Raw genomic sequence first — 15514 nt, 5'->3', positions numbered from 1 at the left:
TCAATGCCCTAGTTATAGTATTTGATCCATTTTTCCAATATATAGTCAAATTAATACGGGGTCCGTAATCCTGTCTGTGTGTTTCTTTAATCTGATCTGAGGCTCAGCCTATTTCCTAGTCTCTCTGAAGGTGTGACTCACTTGGGCACAAGGGTTCAAGATCAGTAGGATTTATAGGGGCCTTTCTTACTTCTCTATTCCATCTGCTATTAAGCCCCTTGTCTCAGTACATTTTGTATAGCGCATTAGTTGGAATACCATCTATTCTTTCAAAATCTAGCACTGCTCTCAATAGAGCAGTAAACGTTGCCTTTCTTGTCACTCTATTCTGATGTTGAATCCACTCTTCACTCTTGAAGAAATTTATCTTTTCCCCAGTCTCCTAAGTCACTTAACTGTAAAATCTTATTTAGCACCTCCAAAAGAGGGTGCCCTACCTCCCCAATTATCAGAGTCAGAATTAGGTGTTTATAAGCAGGAGGAGCTGTTTTAACTATTAAATTTCCATGAGAAACTCCCAAAGGAGTGTCATAGGATGCATCTGCATTTCCCATCATAAAAGCAGTCTTCATTACCCCTTCCTTTAACTTTGTCGTACAGTTCCTAAATGAATACCAGGGTCTATCTGCACTGGGCCAGATAGAATCATTGAGTACTTGCAGTTACATTCCTCTGCTGCCAAAGCTAACAGGCTAATTGTCCTGTTACCTCCTTGCAGATGGTAATCTCTAAAAACTTGCTGAACAAAAGGTTTCTGAATAATGCTTATGAATTTCATATAGTCCACACTATCTACAGATAGTGACCCCTTTATCACTGATTCTCACAATATTAAAGATTCTCCCATTCCTTGGGTAAACCTTCTCAAGATATCTGTGATTTCCTGCTATGTAAAATCCTCTAAAACCTCTCTGAACACTGTATTATTTTCTTGGGTTGCTTGCCTCCTTTGCAATATGGGATGCACTTCTGTTTGAGGATCTAACAATGTCTCATTCTCTGTGTGAGGAGCACCATGTGACAAAGTATCATCGTGTGCCTCAGCTTCTAATATTGTATCATTCTCTCCTGACTCTCTTCCCCTGTCACCATGGCAACCAGACTGGCTGCTAGACTCGACCTGGGCTGAATTGAAATGCACTCTTGACCTCCTTGGCTCCCTTGCTCTTCTAGCCAAATTAACAGCAAAATCAGTCAATTCCTGAACAATAATCTGTTCTTCTTCCATCTGAGATTCCCCATCTTGCTGTGGTATAGAAGGAATGCTCTCATTTGAGTTAGATGTTTCTCTAATCGTCTCATAACAGTCTGTCCCTATTCATATATAATACGATACGCTGTGAGTAAAATCCAGCCTCTCCTAGAGAGTACTGTTGGCAATTCTCTCCATGGCTTAACTTTACTTTCCTGCAAACATCTCTCCAAATATGTAGGTTATCCCCTCTGTAGCTTCTGTTTCCAGTCCTCACACGGTCCTGTTCCTTTCACCTATTCCCTTGCTAGGGAGGAATAAGGTACCTCATCCTATCATGAGATAACCATTTCTTCCTCTAAAGCACTTCTACCTCCAAATAGAGGTCTTATACCTTGCAATCCCATCCCCCTGGTCACCAAATGTATTAGCAAGGCAATAATCACAATATAGATGAAAATTGTCAAAATGCCTATGTGGTTCCATATCACAAAATATAAGAGACTCTCCACATCGAAGGTAGAAGAAATAAAACATTTATTCAGACACCAGAGAACCAGATCCTGAAACCAGTATGCCAAATCCATCACAGCAGCAAAGAACTCAATACACAATACCACAGCAGAGAACCATTGCATCTCAAAAACATCCACCCCCCTGCTGGAGCCCTCCCACAAATATACCCACAGCCATCACAGCATGTCTGCTCTTTCCCTCAGCTCTAACTGCTCTCTCTCAGCATTTCCTATGACACACTTTCCTTTTCCTCTCAACAAGCTCCTCCCACCACATGTGACTTAGTGGCCTATTTTAATGGGTGGGAAAGATCTTCAAATCTAAATTGTTTACACCATAGCAATACATACATGGTTACCAGAGAGAGAAGCACCAACATCTGGGTTTTCAAAGATGGGGCACTTCTTAACAGCTACCCACACAAATAGTCTTCCAATGAGTGAGCCCCCAAAGCAAAATGCTAACCTCAGAGTATATATATACTTTGTCAGGGTCAGAGGGCATCACAACCATGTGACTCAAACTTATGTGACTTAGGCTTTCTTGTGACTTAAGCAGGTTATCAAAGACTCTTGATTCAAAAAAGGCAAGACTCAATCAGAGACAGTTGATTGCCTTAGTGATGAGAAGCACTCCAAAAGAAAAAACAGAAAAGTTCTACTTTGCCTACCATTACAGTCCTTTTCCCATTTGTATGATTTCTTTGGGATGCAGACCTGGTAGTGGTATTACTGGACCAAAGGGTATGCACAGTTTTATAGCCCTTTGGGCATAGTTCCAAATTGCTCTTCAGAATGGTTGGATCCGTTCACAACTCCACCAACAATGGTTTTAATGTGTTTTAATTTTCCCACATCTTCTGCAACATCTATCATTTTCCTCTTCTGTCATGTTAGTCAATCCAATAGGTGTGATGTGTTACCTTAAAGTTGTTTCAATTTGCATTTCTCTAATCAATAGTGATTTAGAGCATTTTTTCATATGACTATAAATAGCTTTGATTTCTTCATCTGAAAACTGCCTGTTCATATCCTTTGACCATTTATCATTTTGGGAATCCAATTGGTTTTAAATTTTTCTTTCCACTGCCCTTTGTTGAATATAATTCTTATTGCAAAATAATCTGAAAGGAATACATTTAATATTTCTGCCTTTTTACATTTGATTTTGAGGTTTTATGCCCCAATACATGGCCTGCTTTTTGTGGAGGTGCCATGTGCTTCTGAGAAAAAGGTATATTTCTTTATTCCCATTCAGTTTCATTTGGTTTTCTCCAAATGTCTGTCATCTCTAACTTTTCTAATATTCTCTTCACCTCCTGTATTGTTAGTGTATTTTGCTTAATAGGAAGACCTTTCCCATCCATTAATAGGCCCACATGACCTGCTTAGCCTAAGTCACATGAAGTCTGTGGTGGTGTGAAGCTTGCTGAACAGGTGGAACAGGAAGGGGTGGAGCAGGAAGGGTGGAGCTGGAAGGAAGTTGGTCAGAGTAGTTAGAGCTGAGGGAGAGAGAGGAAGCAGGCAAGCAGCTAGCTATGAGTGTTCGTTTGTGGGAAGGCCCTAGCAGGGGTAAGGCTTGGGGATGGAGGTGCCCTCTGTATTGTTATTGTGTATAGATTTATTTGTTGTGATGATGGATTCAGCTTTCTGATGTTAGGATTTGGCTTTCTGGTGTTTGAATAGATGTTTTGGTTCTGTCTTCCACATGGAGAATCTGTTATATTTTGCAATTCAGAATTACGCTGGCATATTCATAGCCGCCAGAGGGACTGTGAATATCATGCTGGAGATTGTAATGGCAAGGAGGGTGGGACTTCTTGCTGTTTTTTCTTTTGGAGTACTTTTCAGCACTAAGGCAATCAAATGCCTTTGAGTCTTGCCTTTGTTTCAATCTAGAGTCTTTGATTGAATCAAGAGCCTTTGATGTCCTGCTTAAGTCACAAGAAAGCCTAAGTCACATGAGTTTGAGTCACATGGTTGTGATGCCCTCTGACCCTGAAGAAGTGTATATATACTCTGAGGTTAGCATTTTGCTTTGGGGGCTCACTCATTGGAAGACTGTTTCTGTGACGTGACCAGACAGGATTCTATTCTGATGTTGAATCCACTGGGTATTCACTCTTCACTCTTAAGGAAATTTATCTTTTCCCCAGTCTCCTAAGTCACTTAACTGTGAAATCTTGTTTAACCCCTTCTCTGGCTTTGAGAACCCTAGTGCTGGAGCTTCTGTCTCTGGTAACTGTATGTATTGCTACAGTCAGACAGTTAGAAGCCCTGTCTGCTGATTTGTGTTATTTCCTCTGTTTACATAATTTCTGCTTGTAATTTCTGTTTGTGTTTTCTCTGAAGTTTAGAGTGCTGATTTTTCCCCCTGAATTAAGTGAAATATGTATGTTTAATTAAAGTGAGATTATAAACCCCTTAAAGTTGCTTTCCTTAAAAAAGCAGATCAAAGGACCTGTGTTAGCAGCCCTCCTGTGTGCTGGTGTTATTGGTCTTACACTTCCATAGCAGCTGCAAGCAGCATTGTTGTTACAGTGATACACCTCCTTAGTTTTTTTACTTGTTTATTTCTTGGTTAGGTTTGTTAAGTTTCTGAGAGGTGACAGTTGAGGTTCCCTGTTAATGTAGTTTTGCTGTCTATTTCTTCCTGTAACTCACTTAACTTTTCCTTTCAGAAATCAGGGGCAGCTAGGTGACACAATGAATAGAACATCAGCCCTGGAACCAGGAGGACCTGACTTCAAATCTGGCCTCAGAAACTTTACATTTACTAGCTGTGTGACCATGGGCAAGTCACACAACCCCAACTGCCTTGCCTCCCTCCTCCAAAAAAAATAATTTGGATGCTATACCAATTGGTGCATATATGTTTAATATTGATATTACTTCATTATCTACAGTACCTTTTAGCAAGATGTAGTTTTCCTTCTTTATCTCTTTTAATTAGGTCTATTTTTACTTTTGCTTTGTCTGAGATCAGGATTGCTACCCCTGCCTTTTTTCTTTTTACTTCAGCTAAAGCATAATAGATTCTGTTCCAGCCCCTTACCTTTTTTTCTGCTTGTCTCTCTCTGCTTCAAGTGTGTTTCTTTTAAACAATATATTGTAGGATTCTGTTTTTTGATCCCCTCTGCTATTAGCTTCCATTTTATGTGAGAGCTCATCCCATTCTCATTCACAGTTATGATTACTGCGTATTTCCCTCCATCTATTTTTCCTTCTGTTTGTACTCTCTTGTTTCACCCTTTCCTTCCTGTATCAGTAAGGCAATTAATAACAAGACAGATGATAATTGTCAACGCTTATGTGGTTCTGTATCACAAAATACACAAGACTCTCGACACAGACGCTAGAAGAAGTAAACCATTCATTCAGACACCAGAGAAACATATCCCATAAGCCATCTGCCCAATCCATCATAGCAGCAAAGCATTTGATACATACTATCACAACATGGAGCCTCACCACCCCTAAATTTCTCTGACCCCCTGCTGGGGCCTTCCCCAAAACTCACAGTACAGCTACCACAGTCTGCTGAGTTTTCACAGGTTCTGACTAGCGTGACTGCCATTAACAGCCATAACGGCTCTCTCAGCATTTCCTGTGACACGACTTCCTTTTCCTCTCAGCAAGCTCTTCCCACCAGACGTGACTTAGGCTTCCTGGGATGTAAGCAGGTCACATGGTCTATTAATGGGTGGGAAACATCTTCAAATCTAAATTGCTATTACACCTCCTCACCAGTGTTTTGTTGCTGTTTATGCCTCCCCCAATCTGCCCTCCCTTCCAATTTCAACGGTCCTCTCTGTCTTTTAATCTTAAAACTCTCCCCTATCAGTTCATTTCCTATTGCCTTCAAACATGCCCAAGTCTCTTCTATTTTTAGAAACCTTCACTAGGCCCTTCCATCTACTCAAACTAACATTCTTTATCTCCCATTCCTTTCTCAAACTCCTGAAAAAGCTGTCTACACTCTTTTCCTCCACTTTCTCACCATCAACTAATTTTTCAGCCCTTTATTATCTGGCTTCTGACATAATCACTCCACTGAAACTGCTCTCTCCAAAGTTATCAGTGAATGTAATGTTCTTTTTTCAATCCATATCCATCTTGACCTATCTGCTGCATTGGATACATATTTCATAGAAAAAATTGCAGCCATTCATCATGAACTACTTCTCTCCTTTTCCTCATCTTCTATCACACGCCTTCTGCCACTATAACTCCTTCATCTGTCTTAAAAAAAGAAATGTCTCTCTAATCCCATTCCATCCTGTCTCCTCCAACAGACTGCCGGTTCTCTCATCCCTGCTCTTTCATTTCTCTTCAATGTCTCCCTGTTAACTGACTCTTTCCCTACTGCTTACAGACATACTCATGTCTCCATCATCTTCAAGAAAACCCTCACTTGATCCTTCTATTCCTGCTAGGTATCATCTTATATTTTCCTACTTTTTGTGTCTAAACTCACTGAGAAAGTCATCTACAAAGAGTGCCTTCACTTCCTCTCCTCTCACTCTCTTCTTAACCCCTTAGAATCTGGCTTCCAATTTCATATTCACCAGCAATTTCCTGGTTTTTTTTTTCTCAATAAGCATTCTTCTTTACCTCTCTGAAGACTTTGACACTATCAATCACCCTCTTTTCCTTGATTTCTCTTCTCTCTACATTTTTGGGATGCGATTTTCTCCTGGTTCTTCTCCTCCTACCTATCTAACTGCTCTCAGCCTTCTTTGCTGGAACTCTCATCATGCTGGAACCCTCTAACTGTAGGTGTCCCATAGGTTTCTGTCCTGGGTCCTCTTGTCTCTCTATAGCATTTCACTTGGTGGTCTCATGGATTTAGTTATCATCTTTATGCTGATGGAATTCTCTTATCAGATAGATAGCCAACTCTGACCTCTAGTTTTGAATCTTCAAATGCCTTTCAAACATTTCAAACTGAGTGTCCACTAGATATCTTAAATGCAACATGTCCAAAACAGAACTCATAGCTTTTCCCCTAAACTCTTCCTTTATCCCAACACCACTTCTCTATTATTTTTCCCTAATACTTCCCTATTACCACCATCCGGATTCCAGTGCCTCAGGCTGGCAGTAACCTAGAAGCTATCCTCTTCCACTTCTGTCTCTCACAATCTATATCCAGTCTGCTACCAAGGCTTGTCCATTTTACCTTTGTAGCATCTCTTATCCTCCTCTCTTCTCTGATACTGCCACCACCCTGGTACAGGCCCTCATGACCTCACTTTGGGACTTTTCCAATAAACTGCTGGTGGGTCTGCCTGCCAAAAGGCATTCTCATTTAAGTACTTTCTACATTCAGCTGTAAAAGTGATTTTCCTAAAGTACAGGTCCAACCATATTACCCTTCCCCACCATCCCCCATGTAAAAAACTCCAGTGTTTCCCTATCACCTCCAGGATCAAACGTGAAATTGTTTGGTATTCAAAGTCCTTCATTACCTATCGCCTTCCCCCCTTCCCAGTCTTCTTATATTTTATACTTCTCCACTTACTCTTCAATCTAGTGATGTTGACTTCTTTGCTTTTCCAAACAAGATACTCCATTTCTCAGCTCCAGGCATTTCCTTTGGCTGTTCTCCATGCCTGGAAATTCTCTACCTCCTCATCTCTGCCTCATGACTTTCCTAGCTTCCTTCAAGTTCCATCTACAATCCCATGTTCTACAGGAAGCCTTTCCCAATTCCTCTTAACTCTGATGTGTTCCCTTTGTTACTCATTTCCTATCTGTATATAGCTTGTTTGTAAATATTTGTTTGCTTGTTGTGGTGAGCTTGTATTTGCAGTGTTTACTGCAGTGCTCAACATTGGAGCTTAATAAATTCTTATTGACTCATTACCTAGAGGTCTTTGAGTGGCTGGATCATAACCTATCAGGGGCATTTCAGAGGGGTTTTCTGTTTCTGCCCCAGATAGAATCATAGATCAAAAGAGGTCCTTTCCACCTCTAAGATCACATGATTCATAAGCTATGAATTCCAAGGATATTTTCCTTCTTAAACAAATGTTCCCTCCTAAATCATCCTTACAAGAAAGAAGGGCTGGTCACTAACCTACACTTAAGGTGAAACCTAAACCTCCTTACTCTTTGGAATGAATTAGGCTGGTTAAAGGGATTCTATATTTTCCTTTCTTTCTCTAAGATATTAGTTGCTAATATCTTCCTTTCCTTGCTCTGAGCATTGAGAATTGTATTCCTCTCTTAAAGCCTTGATTAGATTCTCTCTTGGTACAACATCATATTTGCTTCATTAAGCTGAGCTCTGTGAGGTCAGGGCCCCCCCCCTTTTTTTTTCATCTTCGTCTACCTCACAGCCCCAGCACAGGGCCTTGCATCCAGCATAAAGAATTTTGTCCAATGAATGAATGGATTTTGAGAGGCCATGCATACTTGGCTTGGCTCGGTCTGTCCTTTTAGGCTAGAAAGTAGAGCTCCCCTGTCTACAGGAGAGACCCCAATCACAGACTTAGCACAGGCCGGGGCACAGACGAGGCTCCACTCTGGCCAGGTAGGTTGCATTTGCTTTCTTTGTGTCAGCCTGTTTAGGGGTAAAAAGAAAGGAGAGAAAAGAGAAGGCAGAGAGCAAAAGTTGAGAGAGCGAGAGACAGACAGAGACAGAAGGAGAGAGAGGGAGGAAGGGGGAGAGAGAGAGAGAGACAGAGACGGGGAGAGAGAGAGAGAGAGAGAGAGAGAGAGAGAGAGAGAGAGAGGAGAGGACAGGAGAGGAGAACAGAGGAGAGGAGAGGAGAGGAGAGGAGAGGAGTGGAGAGAGGAGGGGAGGGGAGGGGAGGGGAGGGGAGGGGAGAGAGGCGGTAGAGAGAAGAGAGGCCAGGGAGGCCGGGAAGAGGGTAGGGGAGGCGAGGAGGGAGGGGCAGGAAGAAGATTGAGGAGGGAGGAAGGGGACAGTTTGTGGGGAGTGGACAAGCAGAAGGGTGAGGAGCTGTTGGGAGCCGACCAGCCCACTCCCATGGGTCTCTAGGGCCTCCCCCTCCCCTTGGCCTCGGGCGGCGGCGGTGGCGGCGGCAGCGCGGGGTGGACCAAGCGCGGCCCCTTTAAAACGTCCGCCCCCGCCCCCACCCCAGCCGATCGATCCTCCATTTTCCAGCACATTTCCCCCACCTGGAGGAGCCGCCGCGCCACCCTGCGAACCCCGAGCGTCGGGCCCGGGCCAGGCCAGGCCAGGCCTCTGAGCCCCCCGTGTGCCGCTTTGCGCCCCTAGAGCCGGAGCCGGAGCCCGAGCCGGAGCCCGACATGGCCGCCAACATGTACAGGGTCGGAGGTGAGCCCCCCTCCTCGTTGCCCCCGCCGCCCCGCGGCCTCCCGCCCAGCTTCGGGCAGAGCCCGAATCAGCTCCCGACCCAGCGCGTCCTCTTAGCCAGGCCAGCCCCGACCTGCCCTGGGCCTCCCCCGCGTTCCACTCGTCCCAGCCCCAGGTTTTGCTGCTTCCCGCAGCTCCCCTCCCCCCGGCCGCTCGTCAGGCCTGGATTCCATTCGCTTCCTTTCCCGTGTGGCCCCGCCGGGCCTCCACTGCCAGCGCCCAGCTCCTCCTCCCCTCCGCGCTGGGCCCCAGTCATCGCTGCCCCATCCCGCCTCCTGTGCCGGGTCTGAACCTCTTCCCTTCAGCCCAGCCATACCGCTCCCATCTTAGCCACCTCCCCCTCCATCCCGAGGGCCTCTGTCCTTCCCGGGCTCCTCAGTCTCCCACCCCCCGGGGGGCGAACATTGGGCCTGGCTGTTGAGAATGTTGGAGCTGGGGGAGGGAGAGTCAGTGAGTGACTCTGGTTGGAGTGAAGCTGTGGATGTCGCCTGGTCATCTGTATCTTGTTTTTGGAATGAGCTCTTCTGTCTCAGTTTTATGAATATTATTGGGGGGAGGGCGGGGAAGCCAGGATGGGGGATATTTGATACCTTCCAAAGTTCGGAGCTAAAGGTAGCTAGAATTGTTGGTATAAGAAAGGTAAGAAAGTGGCCGGCATTGGCGTGGTCTGGAGTGGGGGGTGGGGGTGGTGCTTCGGGGTGTGTGTGTGTGTGTGTGTGTGTAAGAAATATGTATATAGGCTGCTTTGTGGTGATCTCAATTTTACTTTGTGATGAAAGGGAGGTGTAGGGAGACTTAGGTAGCAGAGAGAATGGGATCTACTATGGGGGCAGCACTACTACAGTACATCATTTTTGGGTCTTGGCCTTTGGGGAACCTTTTGGTAGAGGCAAATGCATCGAGGGAATAGATTCTTTAGTTTTAGTGTTGGGGGCAGTTGGTGTTGGAATTTTTGGAACAGGTTCTATTAGAACCATTTTCTTGCTGTGAAGCTGGGAAGGTCTGTCTGGGAGGGTGTACTGAGGGACAGAGGGAGTTCTTACGTTTTTGTCTTGTTTGTGGTAGAGAGGGTACAGGACAGGATTGTCCATTGGGTTAAGGGGGAACTTTAGGATTGCTTATTTCCCAATTGGGAATATTTCAACTGCTCCTGAAACACTTAGCTGATATTTAGACCACCTTGGAGATTTTCCTTAAAAGTGATTTCTAAGTATAAAATGAGCTACTACTAAATGAGGATCCAAAGGCATATCTTTTTGAGTTTTGTAGATGGAGTGGGTAGTGTTTGGTGGCATAAGCTTGGGGAGTGGTTGTTTGCTAAGGAGGGATGGGGGTGATGATGTGATACCCCTGAAAGAACATTCCTTCTCAAAGTTGAGGAGTCCTCTGGCTTAGATTTCCAGTCACTTCCAAGCAGCAATGAGTTAGGATCACCTCTAAAGATGGTGTTTAAAATGTCACCTACAATATATTTTTACTGAACCCAAATTCTTACTTACTTTCTCCAGCCAGTTTGGGATCCCACCTCTTGGATGATGTACTTTTGGACAATGATTATGCTAATGTATATATTCTCTCTAGTTCAACGCCCTCCTATAAAATGCATAGGCCTTTTCCCTACAAGTCTTCTGTAGTCTTCCTTTGGCAATAATTCTTATGAGTTGCTTCCCCTTTGGTTTGCCAGTGAAAGCTCAGGTGCTGGGTCAGAATTGCTGACAATGCTTCCTAGTGTCAGTACTATGATGCAAATTGACACTGGTGCCTTGTTCAGTGACTTTAGTATTTGGTGGGCAGATCCTAAAGGTTGGGGTGAGGAAAGTACTTACACTCCCCCAGTGCCAGTTGCCTGACTTCATGCTTTCTGTGGTTTCCACTCATCATGGGAAGCATGGTTTAGGGATGCCAGTCATAGGCCTTCTGGTTGGGCTTCATAGGTACCCTGCCCTTTTAACTCTTCCCTCTGCTTACATTTTTGGGAAAGATGGAGGGTGTCTATTCTATAGCAGGATGTGCTAGCAAGTTTGTTCTTATGTTGCACAGCTGTGTTTCTTCACCAAGTTTTGACATGGGTAGAAATTTGAACTTTAAACTCCAAAGCTTTCTAAAACACTTGATATCTCCACTTTGTTTCTTCTCTGGTCTTAGTAATCAGGCTTCCAACCTCCTCATTCAAGTTAAACAGCTGTATCCAAAGTTACCAGTGACTTCTTAACTGTCCAATTTTTGATGTTTTTTTCTCAGTCTTAATTCTTCTCAAACTGTGGTATTTGGTGCTGCTCATCACCCTTTTCTCCTGTATATTCTGTCTTTAGCTTTTTGTGACACTACTCTCTTGGTTCCCCCCTCCTTATCTGACTGTTGTGCTCATCATAATATAACTCATAACTGGGTATTACTCAAGGTTCTATCCTTGGACCTCTTCTTATCTACTTCTATAGCTTCTGTTGGTAACCTAATCAGCTCTTGAGGATTTAATTATCATTTTTATGCAGTTGACTCCCATTTCTGTACATCCAACCCAAGTCTCTCCTCTGAGCTTCAGTCTCATATATCATCAGTTTCCTTTTGGAAATTTCAAACTGGATGGCCTGGAGACATCTTAAATTCCACATGTCTAAAACTAAACTTATTATCTTTCTCCTAATCCTTCCCCCTCTTCTAGATAGGTCTAAGGCACCACTATACTTTCAGTCTCTTAGGTTCATAATATTGGCATTATTCTGGACTCCTCATTCTTCCTCATCCCACAAGTTAGTTGTCATTTCTATCTTATATTTCTTTTTTTTTTTTAAATTTATTTTTAGTTTTCAACATTTACTTCCGTAAGATTTTGAGTTCCAAATTTTCTCCCTCTCCTTCACCTCCCCTCTCCTCAAGATAGTGTACAGTCTGATACAGGCTCTACATATACTACACATATTAAACATATTTTCACATTAGTCATGTTGTAAAGTAGAATTAGAACCAATGGGAGGAGCCATGAGAAAGAAGAAACAAAACAAAACAAAAGAGAGAAAATAAGATGTTTCAATCTGCATTCAGACTCCATAGTTCTTTTTCTGGATGTGGATAGCATTTTTCATCGTGAGTCTTTTGGAGTTGTCTTAGATCTTTGCATTGCTAAGAAGAGCTGAGTCTATGAAAATTAGTCATTGCACAATGTGACTGTTACTGTGTACAGTGTTTTGGTTCTGCTCACTTCACTCAGCATCAGTTCATTCAAGTCTTTCCAGGTTTGTGAAATCTGCCTACTCATCATTTCTTATAGAACAATAGTATTCCATTACATTCATACACTACAACTTGTTCAGCCTTAGCCATTCCTCAACTGATGGGCATCCTCTCAATTTCCAATTCTTGGCCACTACAAAAAGAGCTGGTATAACCATTTTTGTACACGTGGGTCCTTTTCCCATTTGCACGATCTCTTTGGGATACAGACCTGGTAGTGGTATTACTGGATGAAAGGGTATGCACAGTTTTCTAGTCCTTTGGGCATAGTTCCAAATTGCTCTCCAGAATGGTTGGATCACTTTGCAACTCCACCAGCAATGCATTAGTGTTCCAATTTTCCCACATCTTCTCCATCATTTTCCTCTTTTGTCATGTTAGCCAATCTGATAGGTGTGATGTGTTACCTCAGAGTTGTTTTAATTTGCATTTCTCTAATCAACAGTGATTTAGAGCATTTTTTCATATGACTATAGAAAGCTTTGATTTCTTCATCTAAAAATTGCCTGTTCATATCTTTTGATCATTTATCAATTGGGGAATGACTTGTATTTTTATAAATTTGACTCAGTTCTCTATATATTTTAGAAATGAGGCCTTTATCAGACTCTAGTTGTAAAAATTCTTTCCAAGTTTTCTGCTTCCCTCCTGATCTTGGTTGCATTGTCTTTGTGCAAAACCTTTTCAATTTAATATAATCAAAATTAGCCATTTTGCATTTCATAGTGTTCTGTATCTCTTGTTTGGTCATAAATTGTTCTGTTCTCCATAAACCTGACAGGTAAACTATTCCTTGCTCTCCAGTTTGCTTATAGTATCAGCTTTTATATCTAAGTCATGTACCCATTTTGACTTTATTTTGGTATAAGTATAAGATGTTGGTCTGTGCCTAGTTTCTGCCATACTATTTTCCAGCTTTCCCAGTAGTTGTTGTCAAATAGTGAGTTCTTTTCCCAGCAGCTGTAGTCTTTGGGTCCACCTTATATTTTATACATCTGACTCTTTCTCTTTACTAACACATTTACCACTTTGGCATAGGATCTCATTACCTCTTTCCTAGGTTATTGGGACAACTTCCCAACTGGTCTTAGTACATTGTCTCTCACCACTCTAGTCTATCCCATGACACTGCCCCTGTAGTAATTTTCCTTAAGCACAGATCTGACCATGTAATACTTATACTAAGTCAGTCTTAACAGCTTCCTGTTTTCTCTAGGATAAAAACTAATCTCCTGTTTAGTTTTTAAAGTCCTATCAATCTAGCTTCAACCCATCTTTTTTCAGCTTCATTGGACATTATTCTGTGTAACCAGTCAAACTGGCCTTCTATACAGGACATCCCGTCTTGTACCTCCATGCCTTTACATTGACCCGTATCCCTAGAATGCACTCTCTTCTCACTTCAGTTCCTGTGGGATTTCTTGTTCTTTAAGATGAGGCTCAAACATCATCATCTTCATGAAGCTTTTCTTGGTTCCTTTCTCTCCACTTGCAGTGCCTTTCCTCACAAAGCATGTTGAATTTAATTATTGAATATTTACTTTATGTTACATGTATTTTGTATTTTATATTCTGTGTGTTTACATATATGTGTGTGTGTGTATATATATTCTTCCATTATGATGTAAGTGCCTACAAGTCTCCACAGGGTTCTTTGGAAATATAATTTCTTATAGCATATAGTATTCTATTACATTCATATTCCGTAATTTGTTCAGTTATTTCCCAATTAATGTATGCTACCTTAATTTCCTTTTTTTTTTTTTTTTGCTACCACAAAAAGAGATGCTATACATATTTTTGTGCATATGAGTTCTCTTTGATGTCTTTGGAATATGGGCCTACTAAAGGTAATCTGTTGGGTTTTAGGGTATTTAGTAACTTGTGGGGTATAGGTCAGAATTACTTTCCAGAAGAACTGGATCAGCTCTACAACAGGGTATGAATTTGCCTATTTCTTTGCAACCTCCTCCACTTTCAGTTATCGTAATCTTCTTTGAAATCCTTAAGAACTCTGATCAATGAAATGACCAGCCATGGTTCCCTAGTACTGATGATGAAGAATGTTATTCACCTCCTAAGAGAGAGGTGATGCACTCAGTAAGCATAATGAGAAATACGTTTTCGGACATGGCCAGTGTTAGGATTTGTTTTCCTTGACTTCTGTGTTTTTTTTTTTTGTTATAAGGGTTTTGATTTTGTGTTTTCTTTTGTAGGGCGAGAGAAAATAAATGCTTATATTTTAAAAAATTAGTAGAAAAGAATGCAAACTGCTTGCAAGTGGAACTTGTTTAATTTTGTACAGTGCCTGGCATATAAGGGGCACTTAGATTTATTGATGACTATTTACATTTGTTCTCAGAAGATTCTTGTGGGTACAGCATTTAGGTTAAGCAGCTGTCTGGTTATGAAGCTAATAGGTGCATAAGTGAAACTAGATGCTGCTTCTTAGCTTCAGTAGCCCATGCCATTGAGCATGGTAATAGAACTTTGTCCATGATTCTTTGTACTCTGGGGCTACTCTGGCCAATAAGTCTAAAGTTATCATCGATGGCTCTCAAGTGGTAGGATGTTAGAACTTTGAAATATTTCTGAGGTGGGGCAGAGCCAAGATGGCGGAGTAAAAGCAGGGGCTTGCTTGAGTTTTCCCTCAAACCCCTCCAAAAACCTATAAAAACGACTCAAAACAAATTCTAGAGCAGCAGAACCCAGAAAATGACAGAGTGTGTTGGCAACCAAAAATGGGCTCCTTAGCACTTAGTCAACAAGTGCCCTTGACTAGTTTGGCTTTTTGCCCTGAACCGAATGCTGTTTGTATGTTGGACTGGAGTAAGCTTGTCGGCCCCTTCACCTTGCTTCCCTTGCTTAAGCTGATGGAAAGAACCTGTGCTTTCCCGGTCAACCCCTTCACCTTGCTTAAGCAGATTGAAAGAACCTGTGCTTTCCCCGGTGTACCTTACACCCCCGCAGAAGCTGGATGGTTAAAAGCAGCTCCCGTTGGAGCCAGAGGCTGCTACAGCCATAGCCACAGCCACAGCTGAAGCAGGAGCTGCCAGTAGCAGAGCTGACCTACGGGAGGAAGCTGAACAAAGACTTCAGGCCAGTGGGTAATCTTTTTACCATAGAGGGGGAAGCATGATTTTGCTTTATGCAATCATGCTTCTCTGTAGCCTCCTGGTTACTCTTTCCAGGCGTACTTATTGGGCCTGGAAGCTTCTGATCAATATA

The 15514-nt window shown here is 42.5% G+C and overlaps 1 protein-coding gene across 7 annotated transcripts in view; it reads left to right on the top strand.

The window, feature by feature from the left end:
* Nucleotides 1-8830: 8830 nt before the first annotated feature.
* The window catches only part of MTA1 (metastasis associated 1), a 285890-nt gene continuing 279206 nt past the window's right edge, over nt 8831-15514 (top strand). For all 7 annotated transcript variants that reach the window (XM_036749079.1, XM_036749078.1, XM_036749077.1 and 4 more), the window contains exon 1: nt 8831-9016. In XM_036749079.1, coding sequence (XP_036604974.1) covers nt 8989-9016 — 28 coding nt within the window. In that variant the 5' untranslated portion in view covers nt 8831-8988. The remainder of the gene's footprint in view (nt 9017-15514) is intronic.

The sequence above is a fragment of the Trichosurus vulpecula genome, chromosome 3 (genome assembly GCF_011100635.1).
Source record: "Trichosurus vulpecula isolate mTriVul1 chromosome 3, mTriVul1.pri, whole genome shotgun sequence".
Lineage (NCBI taxonomy): Eukaryota > Metazoa > Chordata > Mammalia > Diprotodontia > Phalangeridae > Trichosurus > Trichosurus vulpecula.
The sequence above is the reverse complement of the archived record's forward strand: the minus strand, read 5'-3'. Positions and strand labels throughout refer to the sequence as shown.